The 17404-nt window shown below is 42.6% G+C and overlaps 1 protein-coding gene across 1 annotated transcript in view; it reads left to right on the top strand.

Moving 5' to 3' along the window:
• ZMYND12 (zinc finger MYND-type containing 12) overlaps positions 1–10251 on the top strand; it is a 34592-nt gene extending 24341 nt beyond the window's left edge. The window contains exons 4-8 of the mRNA XM_052637773.1: positions 858–1027; positions 4167–4289; positions 6192–6303; positions 7833–7982; positions 10032–10251. Of these exons, the coding sequence (XP_052493733.1) occupies positions 858–1027; positions 4167–4289; positions 6192–6303; positions 7833–7982; positions 10032–10153 (677 nt within the window). The 3' untranslated portion in view covers positions 10154–10251. The remainder of the gene's footprint in view (positions 1–857; positions 1028–4166; positions 4290–6191; positions 6304–7832; positions 7983–10031) is intronic.
• The last annotated feature ends 7153 nt before the right edge of the window (positions 10252–17404 follow it).

The raw sequence follows: 17404 nt of genomic DNA on the forward strand, positions 1-17404 counted from the left end.
ATGAATATACATATATTTTAAAATTGAGATATAGTCCATGTAAATTCACCCTTCTAAAGTACCATTCTGTAGCTTTAGTATATTCACAAGATTGTGCAACCATTATCACATCTAATTCGGGAACATTTTTGTTACCCCAAAATGAAACCCAATACCATCGGCAGTCCCCATGCCTACAGTCGCTGTTTTTGCTGTTCACTTGCTCAGTCATGTCCTACCCTTTGCGACCCCATGAACTGCAGCATGTCAGGCTTCCCTGTCCTTCACTATCTCCTGGAGTTTTCTCACACTGACGTCCATTGAGTGGGTGATGCCGTCCAATCATCTCATCCTCTGTTGTCCCCTTCTCCTCCTGCCTTCAATCTTTCCGAGCATCAGGGTCTTTTCCAATGAGGCGGCTCTTTACTTCTGGTGGCCGAAATATTGGAGTGCAGTCCCTGGCCAGTTGCTAACCCACTTTCTGTCTCTATGGATTTACCTATTCTATAAATTTCACATTAATGAAATCGTACAATATGTGGTCTTTTGCCTCTGACTTCTTTCACTCAGTACAGTATTTTCCAGGTTCATCTGTGTTGTAGCATGTATCAGCACTTCATTCCTTTTGTGCCTGAATGATATGCCACTCACGAATATGGAAAGACCGTATTTTGTATATTTATGCACCAGTTGGTGAATATTTAAATTCTGTATTTTGGCTATTATGAATAGGCTGCTAAAAACATTCATGTACAGGTTTCCGTGTGTCAATCAGTATTTTAAGTCAATGAGTAAATGAGTGAATGGGTGATGACTCGTCTCTCAACATATGTTCTCTGGCCAGGATATGAATTACAATCTTTATCTCTTTTGGGCAGGTCTGGGCCGGGTCGTCCAGGCTGAGGAATATCTATCCCAAGCTCAGTGGACAGTCCTCAAATCAACCGAATGTAGCTATGCCATCCACTCCTTACTGCATCGGAACCTGGGGCTTCTCTACATGGCTAAGGAAAACTACGAGGAAGCCCGCTATCATCTGGCCAATGACGTAAACAAGCTAAATTACGACGCCTGAGTGTATCTGAGAACACCTCTGTTTGGTTGCTGTTTATTGCTGTTTTCTTTTTACTGAGCGTTTCTCTGAAACTTTCTGTTTACAACTGTTTGGTGGACTATTAGCAAGGACACAATTCTAACAACCTGAGTTCAGGACTTTCCGCTTTTTTTCTGTACATCCTTGTCCACATCACGTCACTTCCCAAGCCTCAGTTGCTCTGAGGGTGATAAAGGGAGGCAGAAGAGCATCCTGATTAAGATGCTTTATGGGCTTTCCTTCTCGTTCTAGTGGTGTCTTTTCACCAGGCACATGCTGCTGCTGCTGCTAAGTCACTTCAGTCATGTCTGACTCTGTGCGACCCCATAGACGGCAGCCCACCAGGCTCCCCCGTCCCTGTGGTTCTCCAGGCAAGAGCACTGGAGTGGCGTGCCATTTCCTTCTCCAATGCATGAAAGTGAAAAGTGAAAATGAAGTCGCTCAGTCGTGCCTGACTCTTCGCAACCCCATGGACTACAGCCTACCAGGCTCCTCCGTCCATGGGATTTTCCAGGCAAGAGTACTGGAGTGGGGTGCCATTGCCTTCTCTGCACCAGGCACATAGACTTGGATAAATTATTTCATGTCATTCATCACCTATAAGACAGAAACCATAAACTAGTTTCTGCCTCAATTGGGTCCAAATGCAAAGAAATTGCAGAGATGAGTAAGAGAGCAGAGCAGGTGCAGTACTTTGGCTATTATTTTTATAAGTAACATCAACATCTTTTCTTCAGAGTGTGGCTATTACATTTAAATGACCTGGAGTTGTGTGAAAGTGATTTGTAAACTATAGAACTCTATACAGTTTAGACAGGAGGATGAGGGTGATGATTGAGCTGTTCTTCCAAAGGTTTCTATTAGGATTTCAATATTGGACCATATTGGGACTTCCCAGGTGGCACTAGTGGTAAAGATCCCACCTGCCAATGCAGGAGACATAAGAGACACAAATTCAATCCCTGGGTCAGGAAGCTCCCCTGGAGGAGGGCATGGCAAGCCAGTCTAGTGTTCTTGCCTGGAGAATCCCATAGACAGAGGAGCGTGGTGGACTACAGTCCATAGGGTCACAAAGAGCTGGACATGACTGAAGCAACTTAGCACAGCACAGCCCAGCACATTGGACAGTATTACCAGAGAGAAGAGTTCCTGAGCCTGAAATCTGGATGAGGTTGGGGTCAGACTGCAGTCTCAATGAAGGCTGAGTCTTCTTGAACCTCTCCACTGGGCAGCCTTCCCTCTGGTTGCCTGCCACTGCACAATGTCCCTAAATCTGCTGGAAACCTTGTGTCGGTTATTCTCCATATCCACTTACCCCAGATCCATTCTTTGCTCTGCTCTGGAAGGCTGACTTTTATGGACTGTAGAACCTGGACTTCACTGCTCTCTGGCCTCAGTTGCGTCTGAGGAGTGAGAGGCATAGCAGAGGAGGTTCAGAGGAGACAGAGGGTGAGGTATTTATGCTGCCTTTCTGCACCAGCACACTTCCGGCAAGGGAAGTGCTCCTCGTAGCCACAGCTCCCGTCAGGCAGCCTTCACCTGCAGCTCTCTTTCTGGCCCTGGTAACCCTGCTTTCTCCCCTGGTTTTCTCAGGAGTGTAGACTGTAGAGCCTCTTACTGTAACAGTCTCAACAGCACAGTCCCTAGTGCTTCACTAACTCTCATTGGTCCCTCACCCCTTCCACATTTCTGGAGGTAAACCTTTTATTAAACCGTCCTCAGGAAATACTTGTAAGGGTACCATCTACTTCCACCCAAGAGCTAGACTCATGCACTTCTTCATTTGTGTTTCCTCTCTATACTCTACAACCTCCAACAAAAGAAGCAGAAGCGCATTCTGTCTTGAGCTGGACCACACAGTTAACATTAGATCAAGCTCAGATTCCTCAGCCTAAATTTAAGAAGAAACACCCGAATTATTGATACATACCATAAAATTCAGTGGTATGTACAATTAAGTGTACAATTCAATGATTTCTTAGTAAACTTAGAGAGTTGTGTAACCATCAACATAATCCAATGTTTACCCTAAAGAAAGCCCTCATATCCATTTGCAACCATTTCTCATGCCCCTTCCTGTCCCTCTAGATTTACCTTTTAATATACACATTTAATATAAACAATGATATGTGATCTTTTGCATCTAACTTCTTTCACTTAGCATAATTATTTTGAGTTTCACCCATGTTGTTGTGTATATATCAATACTTCATTTATCTTATAGTTGACTTATCATGTAGATCTACCACAATTACCCTTCACCAGTTGATGGACACTGGGGTTGTTTCCATCTTTTGCCTACAAATAATACTGTTTATGAGCATTTGTATATAAGTCTTTGTGTGAAGAAAGTGGAAGTGAAAGTCGCTCAGTCGTGTCTGACTCTTTGCAACCCCATGGACCAGGGTTTCAGTCCCTGGAATTCTCCAGGCCAAAATACTGGAGTGGGTAGCCTTTCCCTTCTCCAGGGGATCTTCCCAACCCAGGGATCAAGCCCAGGTCTCCCACATTGCAGGTGGATTCTTTACCAGCTGAGCCACAGCCTATCCCTTCTCCAGGGGATCTCTCGACCCAGGAATCAAACTGGGGTCTCCTGCATTGCAGGAGGATTCCTTACCAACTGAGCTGTCAGAGAATGTTTTTATTTCTCTTGGATATATGCCTAAGAATAGAATTGCTGGGTCATGTGATTAAACTATGTTTAATTTTTTGAGGACTGGCAAACTGTTTTCCACAGAGGCCACATCATTTTATGTTCCCACCAGCAATGGACAAGAGGATTCCATTTCTGCAATATTTTTGCCAATATATGTTATTTTCTGTCTTTTTAATTAGAGCCGTTATTGTGTGTGTAAAGATGTAGCTCATTGTGGGTTTTGTTTTGCATTTCCTCAGTGACTAATCATACTGAGCATTATTTCACGTACTTATTAGTCATTGGTGTATCTTTTTGGTGACATGTCTGTTCAGATCCTTTGCCCATTTTTAAATGAGGCGTTGTAAAAATTCTATATAGACTCTGGATACATGTCCTTTATCAGACATATGATTTACAAAGAAAACTCAAGCACCCTCTTTCTCCCTTCTGCTATAGATTTATTTTGCCAGTTGTGCATTTGGAACAGAGCACATCAGGGCCTCAGGCGGCTACTTCCACCTGGCTAATATCTTCAATGGCCTTAAAAAGTTGGACCTGGCAGACACCTTGTACACCAAGGTGAGTTGGGAATACGGGAGCTGAGCCTTGATACTTAGGCCTTATATCTTGAACCTGGTGTCAGACCATTCATGAGAAATTCGTGACACAGACAGAATGAAGTGACTGGCTCAAGGTCACATAGCTTAATACATCATATATTCCATTCTCTTCCTTTCTGTTTCTCCTCTACCAGAAGAGTTTAGTCCTTAGCATCCATAGAGCAGTGACCAAATAACAAATTATGGGTCAATAAGAACCAAACCCCTCCAAACAGACTGCCATATACTCTGTCATAGGACTTCCCTGTGGCTCAAATGGTAAAGAATCTGCCTGCAATGCAGGAGACCAGGGCTTGATCCCTGGGTCAGGAAGATCGTCCGGAGAAGGGAATGGCAATCCACTCCAGACTTCCTGGAGAATTCCGTGGACAGAGAAGCCTGGCAGGCTACAGTCCATGGGGTCGCAAAGAGTCAGACACGACTAGCAACTAACACACACACACACATACTCTGTCATATCCCTAGTAGCAAGCTAAGGTGGTCATGTTAAAGTGTGGTATAGAGGAGGAGATTAGGTTTTTAAGCAAAATCGATTGTGGAAAGGTCCTGTGAAGGGATCAAAGAACATGAAAATACTTTAGAATGTCCAACTTTACCTGTGAAAGATTTTAAACTGCTTCCAATATATTAAAATGTTGGTTATGTTCATATACACCTTACTTAGCAAATAACCATTTTTGCCTGTGGTATAGGCTCTCATGCTGCTGCTACTAAGTCGCTTCAGTCGTGTCTGACTCTATGCGACCCCATAGACAGCAGCCCACCAGGCTCCCCCGTCCCTGGGATTCTCCAGGCAAGAACACTGGAGTGGGTTGCCATTTCCTTCTCCAATTCATGAAAGTGAAAAGTGAAAGTGAAGTCACTCAGTTGTGTCCGACTCTTTGTGACCCCATGGACTGCAGCCTACCAGGCTCCTCCGTCCATGGGATTTGCCAGGCAAGAGTACTAGAGTGGGGTGCCATCGCCTTCTCTGAGGCTCTCAAGCAGTGACTATATTCATATTTTAGACTCACTTCTGAGGAGGAGGCATTGTGATGTAGCTGGAAAAAAAAAATGAGCTCTGGAATCAGGCAGACTTGAATTTAAACCTTGGCTGTTGCACATAGCAGCTCTTACCAAGAGTCAAGTGTGATCTTAACTTTTCTGAGCCTCAGTTTAATTATCTATGAATTGGGAGTAATAAGAACAAGACTTCAGCTGGGGTGTTGGGAGGATGTAAAGGAAGTTGTATGTGCTCAACATATGGCAGTCATTTTTAAATATATATTTATTTAAACCTTATTTTGTAAATTAATTTTTATTGGAGTATAGTTGGTTTACAATATTATGTTCATTTCTGCTGTACAGCAAAGTGAATCAGCTATATGTATACATAGATCCCCTTTTTTGGATTTCCTGCCCATTTAGGTCACCACTAAATGCATTGAGTAGAATTAGTGCATTGAGTAGAATTCCTTCTGCTATGCAGTAGGTTCTCATTAGTTACCTGTTTTAAACATGTGTGAGTGCATGCTCAGGCGAACCACCATAGTAGTGTATACATGTCAGTCCTAATCTCCCAATTCATCCCATCCTCTTTCTCCTCTTGGTATTCATACACACATGGCAGCTGTTATAATTAGACCCCCACCAGGGCCGTCCCCAGATCAACCTTCCACATGCCCTTTGCAGCCCAGCATTTGTCAAACTTACCTTGGGCAAGCACCTCCGGCTCCTAGGGCTCCTCCTGCCTCCAGGCACAATGAAATGGGGAGTCTGTAGATGGTCAGAAAGCCTGGCCAGAGGTTCCGCCCTCTCAAATGGCTGGTCCAATGGCTAAAGTCCAGCCTGCTTGTCTGATTACCATCTCCTTTCCCAACAGGTCTCTGAGATCTGGAACAAATATTTGAGCGATCGCTATCAAGTCCTCTCACAGGCTCGCATCCAACAAATAGATCTACTGGGCAAACGATTTGAGACTGACACTGGCTTGGGTAAGTGGCAATTCTTCCTGGGGCACAGAGCAGTGACTTCATTTCTTCTGATCCATAGACTTTGCCTCTCAGAGGGAGAGCAGCTGTCCCTGTCATGGGGCGCATCCATGCCATCTTCCCTATTTCGCAGATGGGCAAACTGAGACAGAGGAATCAAAGAGGTTTGGCCAGTGTTGTGAAAAATTCAGGTCCCTAGCATTACCCGGTGGGCTGCCGTCTATGGGGTCACACAGAGTTGGACACGACTGAAGGGACTTAGCAGCAGCAGCAGCAGCATTACCCATGGGCTTCCCAGGTGGCACTAATGGTAAAGGACCTGTCTGCCAATTCAGGGGACGTGGGTTTGATTCTTGAGTCAGGACGATCCCCTGGAGGAAGGCATGGCAACCCACTCCAGTATTCTCGCCTGGAGAATCCCATGGACAGAGGAGCCTGGTGCTCTATAGTCCACAGGGTCGCACAGAGTCAGATACAACTGAAGTGACTTAACACAGCACAGCACCACAGCATCACACACAGTCTTTCCAGCGGGGTTAATGAGGGACATATTTGGAAGGAAAACAACCCTGCTAGAACCCCCTGAGATTTTTGCACAGCATCCATTTTTTATATGTTATCCTCCCAGGACGCATGAGTGTCCACACAGAAGTCCAATTGCTCATTTGTTCTGGAGCCTCATCCCCTTCTTTACTGGACCGTGAGCTTCTCAGTGGCATGGTGGATTCTGAGTCATCTCTGTATCCTCAGCTCAGCAAAGAGCTGAGGACTTAGCACAGCACCATTCCTTCTGAGATCATAAAAATTGATGCAGGATCTAGTTTCTGCTCAAAAGAGAAAAACAGTGTAGTGAGTGAGACAGAAACTATGTGAAAGAAAAGATAACTTCCACAAGTACAAATTATATTACAAGGTGAGTCCCGGAATGAAGCAATGAGGACAGTTGGATGGTTTTGAAAAAGGAAGACTTCTTGAAGGAGAAGTTTTGAGCTAAGCTTTGAAAAATTCATAATTTTATTGACTTTTCCCTCATTATAAAAGTGGTTCATGTTAAAGCATAAAACTTGAAAATCATAGCTATCCAGAGTGTCAACTTTAACATTATAGTGTATGTCTTTTCTGTCTTTTTCTCTTAGCTTAGCCTCACAGGGGGAAAGCGGAAAGGTTGTTGCTTAAACATCTTTGGGTTTGGGGAAGAAGAATTAAGATTCTGTGGTTGCCAGAAGCCTGTCTTCCTCCTCTTGCTGTAGAGTGGAAACTGAACTGAACCCAAGGAATCACACCAGGACAAATTCCCTGTATTGGGGCCCTGAGAAATCTAGGACTCTGAAAGCAAGCAAGCGAAGCAACTCAGGGACCTGTAGGAATGAACTTTTTTTTTTCCTTTCAGTTTACTCTGATGATGGCACGTTGGACAAAGCTGGTGAACTGCCTGAAGGCCGAGTGCCCTAACTGCTCAGTGCTTATCCCTGAGGGTAGACACAGCTGCCCCAGGGCCCGTTTCCTCTTTTCTCCCTTTCTTTCCATTGCAGATGAAGCCCAGGAAGCAGAAGCTATTCAGATCCTGACTTCAATCTTGAACATTCGAGAAACTACATCTAACAAAGCCCCTCAGAAAACGATCTTTGTTCTCAAAATTCTGTTCATGCTTTACTTCCTGATGATGAATTCTTCAAAGGCAAGTTCCTCTAGAGAAGCAGCAAGTCCAAAACAGAGGGAGAAATTCCTCTGGTTGGATTCGGTTGTTTGGTCCAGCTGCACTAGCTTTTGTCCTCAGAGTAAGCCCTTGCTCCAAAAAAGTTCAGACACTCATGACATTTCCCCTTGTTAAGTCCAACTGCACAATGAAAACAGGATTGTCTTCTTCCCTCAAGGGGACCACCCTAGGGTCGCACAGGTAAACGGAGGCTGGGCAGTGCTGGGAGGCCTGCAGGACGGAAGGGCTCTGGGGAGTTCTTGGGGAAATGAAGCAGTCACTCCAACTACACAGTGATAGTGAGTTCCCTGCTGCTGGAGGGATCCAGGCAGAAACAATTCCAAAGGTAATCATTTTTGAGTGCCTATTACATGCCAGTCACTAGCCTAAGCACTTTACGTGGAGTGTCCCATGTAATTCTCGTACCAACCTGCAAAGTAAGTCTTTCATCATTCCCACTTCACAGGTAAGGAACCGGGGCACAGAGCGGGTCCATTATTCGCCAAATTTCTTATAGCGTAAGTGGCAAATCTCAGGTTTCTTGATTTATTGACTGGTTAATCCACTCATTCAATAATTTATTGAACTTCTGCCATTTGCAAAGGATGGTTCTGGAGACTGAGGGTACAGTGGTGGACCACTAGCCAAGTTGCCTGTTTCCGTGGAACTTATGCTTTTCTGGAGGAGGGGAAGTCACAACAAACAAGTAAACACATAAATGTGTAATATAATTTCAGAGAGAAAAGCCCTGCAAAGAAAAACAAAGCAGGCAAGAGGAGAGAGGGTTGGTTGGAGGAGGCAATTTTGTGCAGGTGACATGGAAAAGTTAAGATATCCTTCCCTGTTCCCTTCTTCCCTTCCTTCCTTCATTCTTTCCATTTGTCTGCAAACTTTTACTAAGCACCTGCTGTATACCAGGGCCTGGAGGAGTTCCGGATCAGTGTGTTATAACAAATGCAAATACAAAACAGTGTGATAACAAAGCCTGGGGCACTGTGGGAGCATGAAGGAGGGACAGCCACCCTATATGGGATGGAGGTGAGAAGGGTCAGGGAACAGAGAACCATTTTCATTGCATTTCCAGGTTTACTGTGGACAAAACCTCTTCATTTCAGGGCCCCATTTTCTACTCAAGGAAGTCATTCCTCCAAGGTATTTTAAGGATGTTAGGTCTACAAGAGGTTCTTAGAAGAAAGGGCCACCTCTGTCTACTCAGATTGGTGCCTTGCTTCCTTCAGGTCTGGAATTAGCTATCTGCTCTTGAATCAGGCTTTCCCCGTCCTCTGTCTGAAATGACAGCCCCCCATCGGACACGACTGAAGCAACTTAGCAACAGAAGCAGCAATGCCATCGCCATCGCTAATGCTTTCTGTCCTCCTGCCTGTTTAGTTTTTTCTCTTAGCATGAATCACTATTTAAGATACCATCATATTCTACTTATTTGTCTTGTTTATTGCCTCTCTCTCCTACTATATAGTAAATTTCGCAAGGTTAGGAATTTCTGCCTATAGTCACAGTCTCTGAAACACAGTAGCCATTCAATAAATGTTTATTGAAAGAAAGGAGGGAAAGAGGGAAGAAAGGCAGAGAGGGAAAAAAGAAGGGGAGGTAGCAAGGAAGGGAAGATGAGCCAGCGTCTGTGTCAAGATGTCCTGTGAAACTTCTGTACAAATCAAGACTCTGGGCTACCCGGACTCCCCAGATGGCAATTTACTGGTGGCACCTCTCACCTCTATGCCTCTCAGTGTTGGTTCAAAGGGCCTTGAAATGGAGAAAAGAGACTTTGTCCACTATAAACTCAGAAATTCAGCATCCAGGTCTTCCTGTTCCTGACCTCTCACCCTCATCCCACACGTGAGGCTAGCTATGAAGACCCATTTCATGTGTTCACAGGTTTTCACAAAGAGCTCAGTGGGTGGTGTGAGAAGTTGAAGGATCCTTGCCCATGTTTCTGGGGCTGAGCAGAGATGGGGCTTCCAATATAATGCTTTTCTGTGACAATTTCCTTTTGTCTCTGCAATTCCCTTTCAGGCAGAGGAATATGCCCTGAGAGCCCTCCATCTAGCCAAAATACAGGAGCTCAGTGTTCAGGAACAAAACACCATTCAAGACTTACTAAATCTCATCTCAGTTGAGGAAGCTCAACCCATTACTTAGTGACCCATGAGCTCCGCATCAGGGACGACTGAGCATCTCATGTATTTCAGCCTTGCATAGGGGCAGTGAGGTGCTATGAATTGCTGAAGTACCTACCCCGTTCCCCTGGGACTGCCTCCTAGCTGTGTTTTTATTGTTACACAACATATGTTGGGGGAATGTAGAGCTTTCGGCACAGAGATCAGTAAAACTCTTGTTTATTATGACTTTGTACGACTTTGAATAATGTGCTGCCAGGTCACTAACAAGGTATCCGTAATTAAACCGCAAATAGTTTATCCTATTTCTCAGAGGTCTCCCAGTGATTCATGCTTCATAGCTCTTTGCCAAAGAAAGGGGTAGGGATTAAAGCTATATTAAAGTTCCTCTATTCTGCTGTAATTAAGTTGGCATTAATTTGAGGTAGATTGTGATTAAAATGCCCATTATGATTCCTAGAGCAATCGGTAAGAAAATTACTCTAAAAACAGTTAAAATCAACAAAGAAGTTAAAGTGGCACATTAAAAAGATCCACTTAATGGAAAAGCAGGCAGTAAAGGAGGAAGGGAGGAACAAAGAGGATGTGTGACACGTAGAAAGCAAATTGCAAAATGCAGACATAAATTGTAGGTCTTGGGCAGAAAAGGCCCTGGGGCCTTTCAAGGAGCTCCAGTATAGATGGATTAAATTGCCCTTTCAAGCTGGTGTCTCTTTCCTCAGAGAGTTACTTGAAGTGGATGTGAGAAGTACTCTGGAAGGTCTCCTGTGATGTCGGGGACAGACTGCAGGCACTGGAGCAGACATGCCCGGTTCAAATCCTAGCTTCCTCACATACTAGCTCTGTGACCCCCTGCTCCCACACGCTCAGTCTCATCCTTACATTCTGAGATGGCCCAGGTGTGGCCCTGACTGTATCAACTTGTCCCATTGAGGAATCTGGTCATTTAGCACAGATATTTTTGCTCCAGACTCACCAAGCAGCCTGCCCATTAGCTCTTGCCTTTCTGGATAGATCTAAATCGGGGAGAGGATATGCAAATCAAGGACCTGTCAAAGGACTTACCTGGTGGCCCAGTGGTTAAGAATCCACCTTGCAATGCAGCAGACAGTGGTTTGATCTCTAGTCTGGGAAGATTCCCCATGCTACAGGGCAACTGGGCCCATGTGTCACAATTACTGAGCCTGCATTCTAGAGCTTTCGAGCTGCAGCTACTGAGCCCGTCCACTTTAGAGTCTATGTTCCGCAACAAGAGAAGCCACTGCAAGGAGAAGACTGCGCACTGCAGCTAGAGAGTAGCCCCCACTCGCTGCAATTAGGGAAAGCCCATGTGCAGCAATGAGGACTCAGGGCAGCCAAAAATAAAGTAAATTAGAAAAAAGAAGGACCAATATGGCCACTGTGGAGAACAATATGGAGATTCCTTGAAAAATTAGGAATAGAACTACCATATGACTCAACAATCCCACTCTTGTCATACACTCTGAGAAAACCATGACTGAAAGAGATGCATGTACCCAGTGTTTGTTGCTGCACTATTTACAAAAGTTAGGACATGGAAGCAACCTAGATGTCCACTTTAAGGTGAGTGAATAAAGATGTTGTGGTACATATATACAATGGAATATTACTCAGCCATAGAAAAGAACACATTTGAGGCTATCCTAATGAGGTGAAAGAACCTAGGGCTTGTTACACGAGTGAAGTAAGTCAGAAAAACAGATATCATATATTAATGCATATTTATGGAATCTAAAATAATGGTACCAATGAACCTATTTGTAGGGCAGCGGTAGAGATGCAGACACAGAGAACAGACTTATGGACACAGCGGTGGAAGGAGAGGGTGGGACAAATTAAGAGAGTAACATGGAAACATATACATTACCATATGTAAAATAGACTGGGAATTTGCTGTATGTCACAGGGTGCTCTGATGGGTGGAATGGGGATGGGAGATGCGAGGGAGGTTTAAGAGGGAGGGGACATATGTATACCTATGGCTGATTCGTGTTGCTGTATGGTAGAATCCAACACAATGTTGTAAAGAAATTATCCTCCAATTTAAAAAACATTTTAAAAAGAAAAAAATGTTACCTCAACATAACTTTTAAAAAATACATATTTACAGAGTGTTCATACTTATGACAGACAGTTATATATAAAGAAAAAATAGAAGCCACTCAGAACTCCTCATAGAGAGATATCATAGCTAACATTTTGGATATTTTTTCTAGACATAAAAATATATCTAATAGAGATCAGTCTTATGTACACTCTGTTTCCTAATTTTTAAATGTATTTTGGATATTTTTTCTAGACATAAAAATATATCTAATAGAGATCAGTCTTATGTACACTCTGTTTCCTAATTTCTAAATGTATATTGTTTCATCTCCCCAGGTGATAAACACAACCTGGAATGGCTCATTTCCTCTCACATATGGTTGTGTAAATGAATCACTTTGCTGTATGTCTGAAATTAACACAATATTATAAATCAAAGATACCTCAATAAAAATTTAACTATCCACTCCAGTATGCTTGCCTGGGAAATCCCGTGGACAGAGGAGCCTGATGGGTTACAGTCCATGGGGTTGCAAAGAGTTGGACAAAACTTAGTGACTAAACAACAATGACAAAGGGCCTACTATATAGCACAGGGAACTATATTCAATATTTTATAATAACATATAAAGGAAAAAATTGAAAAAGAACATATTTATATAAACAGCATCATTTTGCTGTACACCTGAAACTAGCACATTTTGAGCTAACTATGCTTTAATTAAAAAATATTATCTCCTTTAACCTTCAAAAGCACTTTGAGAGGTAGAGATCATTTAAGCCCAGCGTTCACAGATGACAGAGTTTATGCTTAGAGGAGTAAAGTAACCTTATTGTTGAATGCTTTTGTATGTCAGGCCACAAAGCAGTACCTCAATTTCTTCCTTTAAAGCACATAATCATCCTAGTTACCCAGAATTGCCTTGGGAACTTCCAAATCTATACATTTGTAGCTACAAACAATGATAATTTCTAGTTTTACTTGTTTTTCTCTTCACTCTTACATAAAGAATTTAAATTATGTTAATTAATATAGACAATCATAAAAAGTCAAGAAGGCAAAAAATGTAAACTTTAAAAAAGTCATATTGAGTGTAAATATCACTAGGGTTGCAAAGCATAATCAGTTGCTGTAATAGGGATGAAAACTTGACCTGAATTTCTTGGTGGTCAAAATGAGAAGTTAAACAGGGGCAGTCACATAGTTCTTATTGTTCACAAACAATAAAAGTGAGCAGCTACTATGAGATAAATACTGTTCTAAGTGCTTACATGTCTATCTCATATGACGCCCCCACAACAACTCTTATTGCAGTTGAGGACAAAGAGGTATTGAGAGGTTAGTAGTTTATTCACAAGCATATAGCTAGTAATTGGCAGAGCTAGGTTTCAAACCCAGACCATCTGACTATACCACTATACTGTGAGGGACAGAGAGGCCTGGCGTGCTGCAGTCTATGGTGTCGCAGAGTCGGACATGACTGGGCGACTAAACAACAACAACAAAGTTGTTTCTAAAGGCTGTTTCTCTGTCCTCGAGAAAAAGAAAACTTTTCAAATACTTAGTTCTATGTTTTCTAATGTGGGACATTATACTAACAGAGAAGCCTTAAAAAAGTAGTGGATCAAGGTCTTAATGATCCTTCTTTGCTGAAAATGGAAGATTTACCAAAAATGCTAGTCAGCAGTAGAATCCTTCCTGAAATGAAGACAATAGGGTCTATACTTGGTTAATTCTATCTATGTAGTAGTCTTTGTTCGGAGAAGGCAATGGCAACCCACTCCAGTACTCTTGCCTGGCAAATCCCATGGACAGAGGAACCTGGTAGGCTGTAGTCCATGGGGTCGCTAGGAGTTGGACACAACTGAGCGACTTCACTTTCACTTTTCATTTTCATGCATTGGAGAAGGAAATGGCAACCCACTCCAGTGTTCTTGCCTGGAGACTCCCAGGGATGGGGGAGCCTGGTGGGCTGCCGTCTCTGGGGTCGCACAGAGTCGGACATGACCGAAGTGACTTAGCAGTAGTCTTTGTTAGTCCCATTAACTGTTTCCATGTTCATGCAATACCTTGCTTTTTTCTTATGCACAATACAAAATATAAACCATGTGTGCATGTGCTATAATGCTAGTGAGGAGGATGAAGGGAGACAGAGAGAGGACTGATTCTTTATAAAAATGTACACCAATGCAAGGAAATTGAATTACCAGGGTCTGGAAGAGGGATTGTTATGGACTGAAGAACTTCCATGGTAAGAGTTGATTGGTGTGGATATCGAATAAATACATGGCACTTAGTAAAAAAAAAAAAGAAAAAAAAATTTAATTATCCCCCTAAAAAAAGAAAAAGGACCTATCAGAGAGTTTTATATTCCTCACTGAAATTAATTCACTCAGACACATGTAATATTAATAAAAATAAATCTGATGGCTACCTTGCCCCTTTGGATCTGTAAAATCCCCTTGGGGTCCATCTAGTCAAGGCTATGGTTTTTCCAGTGGTCATGTATGGATGTGAGAGTTGGACTGTGAAGAAGGCTGAGCACCGAAGAATTGATGCGTTTGAACTGTGGTGTTGGAGAAGACTCTTGAGAGTGCCTTGGACTGCAAGGAGATCCAACCAGTCCATTCTGAAGGAGATCAGCCCTGGGATTTCTTTGGAAGGAATGATGCTAAAGCTGAAACTCCAGTACTTTGGCCACCTCATGTGAAGAGTTGACTCATTGGGGGCAGGAGGAGAAGGGGACGACAGAGGATGGATGGCATCATTGACTGAATGGACGTGAGTCTGAGTGAACTCCAGGAGATGGTGATGGACAGGGAGGCCTGGCGTGCTGCAATTCATGGGGTCACAAAGAGTCGGACACGACTGAGCGACTGAACTGATCTGAACTGATACTTAGGATTCTCAAAGACTGAGAAGTCCCAAAGGCCTTACTTTTCTACCTGTCTCTTGCTTCCATTTTTAGCTTCAGTTACCTTCACACTTTGGAGAAGGCAATGGCAATCCACTCCAGTACTCTTGCCTGGAAAATCCCATGGATGGAGGAGCCTGGTAGGCTGTTCTTGTAGCTGTTTTTTTCATCTCTTCAGGGACGCAACTCCTTCTTGATTCTCACCTCACATATGAGCCAGCTCTTCCAAAGCGATCTTTAATGAAGTTTGGGGGAGTGAGGAGAAGGATGAACAGTTCTTCAGCAGATAATTTAAAGGAAAATATTAGAAAGTCCTTATTCTACAGAAGTCCTTCAATATCCCTTTCGTTAAGCTCGAGCCCTCTTCTTTACGATAGTCATGGCCTCTTTCCCCTCCTCCCTGTTTTCTGTTCTTTCCACACCTGAATTCTTCTTCAAGAATCCTTCTCCACTGCATATATTAATAAAATTATTGCTTCAATTTATTGTTCCTGTTGACTGATTTTCCTTTGTTCTGCTTTCCTCTGTTCTGGCCCATACTGTTCTGCTTTTTTGCATCCTGTCTAGTAATTTATTTTCAGTCTTTCTGCTTTTCTAAGATTTGCATTTAAAGCTATAAATTTATCTCTAAAGACTGCTTTCATTGATCCCACATATTATTAAAAGTATTTTTACTATCATTTGCTCTAAATAGATCTTAATTTTTTATGATTCATGAGTCATTTAGAAGTACGATTCTTAATTTCTAAAAGATGATGACTTTAATTACCTCTGTTGTTTTCCAGCTTAATTTTATTGAGATCATAAAATATTCTGTGTACAGTTTTGATTTTTAAGAAATTATTTGAAGTTTTCTTTCATGGCCCAGGGTATAGTTAATATGTATTTGTGTTGTTTTGTGTGTGCTGGTAAAGATTGGAGTTATTGGGCGCTATATATGTCCATTAAATAAATTTTTTTTCACATTTTCAAACTCTGCATCTTATTGATGAATTTTTAATTTATTTCTGAGACAGGTATATAAAATCCCTCCAATATGATTTTCCTTCAATTCTATCAATTTTTGCGTTATTTTGGGGTTTGATTATTAGGCAAATACAAATTCAAATATTTTCCTGGTGAATTGAATCCTTATTTTTTGTATTTTGAAGTGATTCTCTTTATCTCCAGGAATGCTTTTGACTTTCAGTTCAGTTCAGTTCACTTCCTCAGTCGTGTCCGACTCTTGTGACTCCATAGACTGCAGCATGCCAGGCCTCCCTGTCCATCACCAACACTCAGAGTTTACTCAAACTCATGTCCATTGAGTCGATGATACCATCCAACCATCTCATCCTCTGTCATCCCCTTCTCCTCCTGCCTTCAATCCTTCCCAGCATCAGGGTCTTTTCAAATGAGTCAGTTCTTCACAACAGGTGGCCAAAGTATTGGAGTTTCACCTTCAACATCGGTCTTTCCAATGAACACTCAGGACTGATCTCCTTTAGGATGGACTGGTTGGATCTCCTGGCAGTCCAAGGAGCTCTCAAGAGTCTTCTCCAACACCACCGTTCAAAAGCATCAATTATTCAGCATTCAGCTTTCGTTATAGTCCAACTCTCACATCCATACATGACCACTGGAAAAACCATAGCCATGACTATCTGGACCTTTGTTGGCAAAGTAATGACTCTGTTTTTTAATATGCTGTCTAGGATGGTCATCACTTTCCTTCCAAGAAATAAGTGTCTTTTAATTACATGGCTGCAGTCACCATCTGCAGTGATTCTGGAGCCCAAAAAAATAAAGTCAGCCACTGTTTCTATTGTTTCCCCATCTATCTGCCATGAAGTGTTGGGACCAGATGCCATGATCTTAGTGTTCTGAATTTTGAGCTTTAAGCCAACCTTTTCACTCTCCTCTTTCACTTTCATCAAGAGGCTCTTTAGTTCTTCACTTTCTGCCATAAAGGTGGTGTCATCTGCATATCTGAGGTTATTGATATTTCTCCTGGCAATCTTGATCCCAGCTTATACTTCATCCAGCCCAGCATTTCTCATGATGTACTCTGCATATAAGTTAAACAAGCAGGGTGACAATATACAGCCTTGATGTACTCCTTTTCCTATTTGGAACCAGTCTGTTGTTCCATGTCCAGTTCTAACTGTTGCTTCCTGACCTGCATACAGGTTTCTCGAGAGGCAGATCAGGTGGTCTGGGATTTCCATCTCTTTCAGAATTTTCCACAGTTCATTGTGATCCACGCAGTCAAAGGCTTTGGCATAGTCAATAAAGCAGAAATAGATGTTTTC

The sequence above is a fragment of the Budorcas taxicolor genome, chromosome 3, assembly GCF_023091745.1.
Source record: "Budorcas taxicolor isolate Tak-1 chromosome 3, Takin1.1, whole genome shotgun sequence".
Classification (NCBI taxonomy): domain Eukaryota; kingdom Metazoa; phylum Chordata; class Mammalia; order Artiodactyla; family Bovidae; genus Budorcas; species Budorcas taxicolor.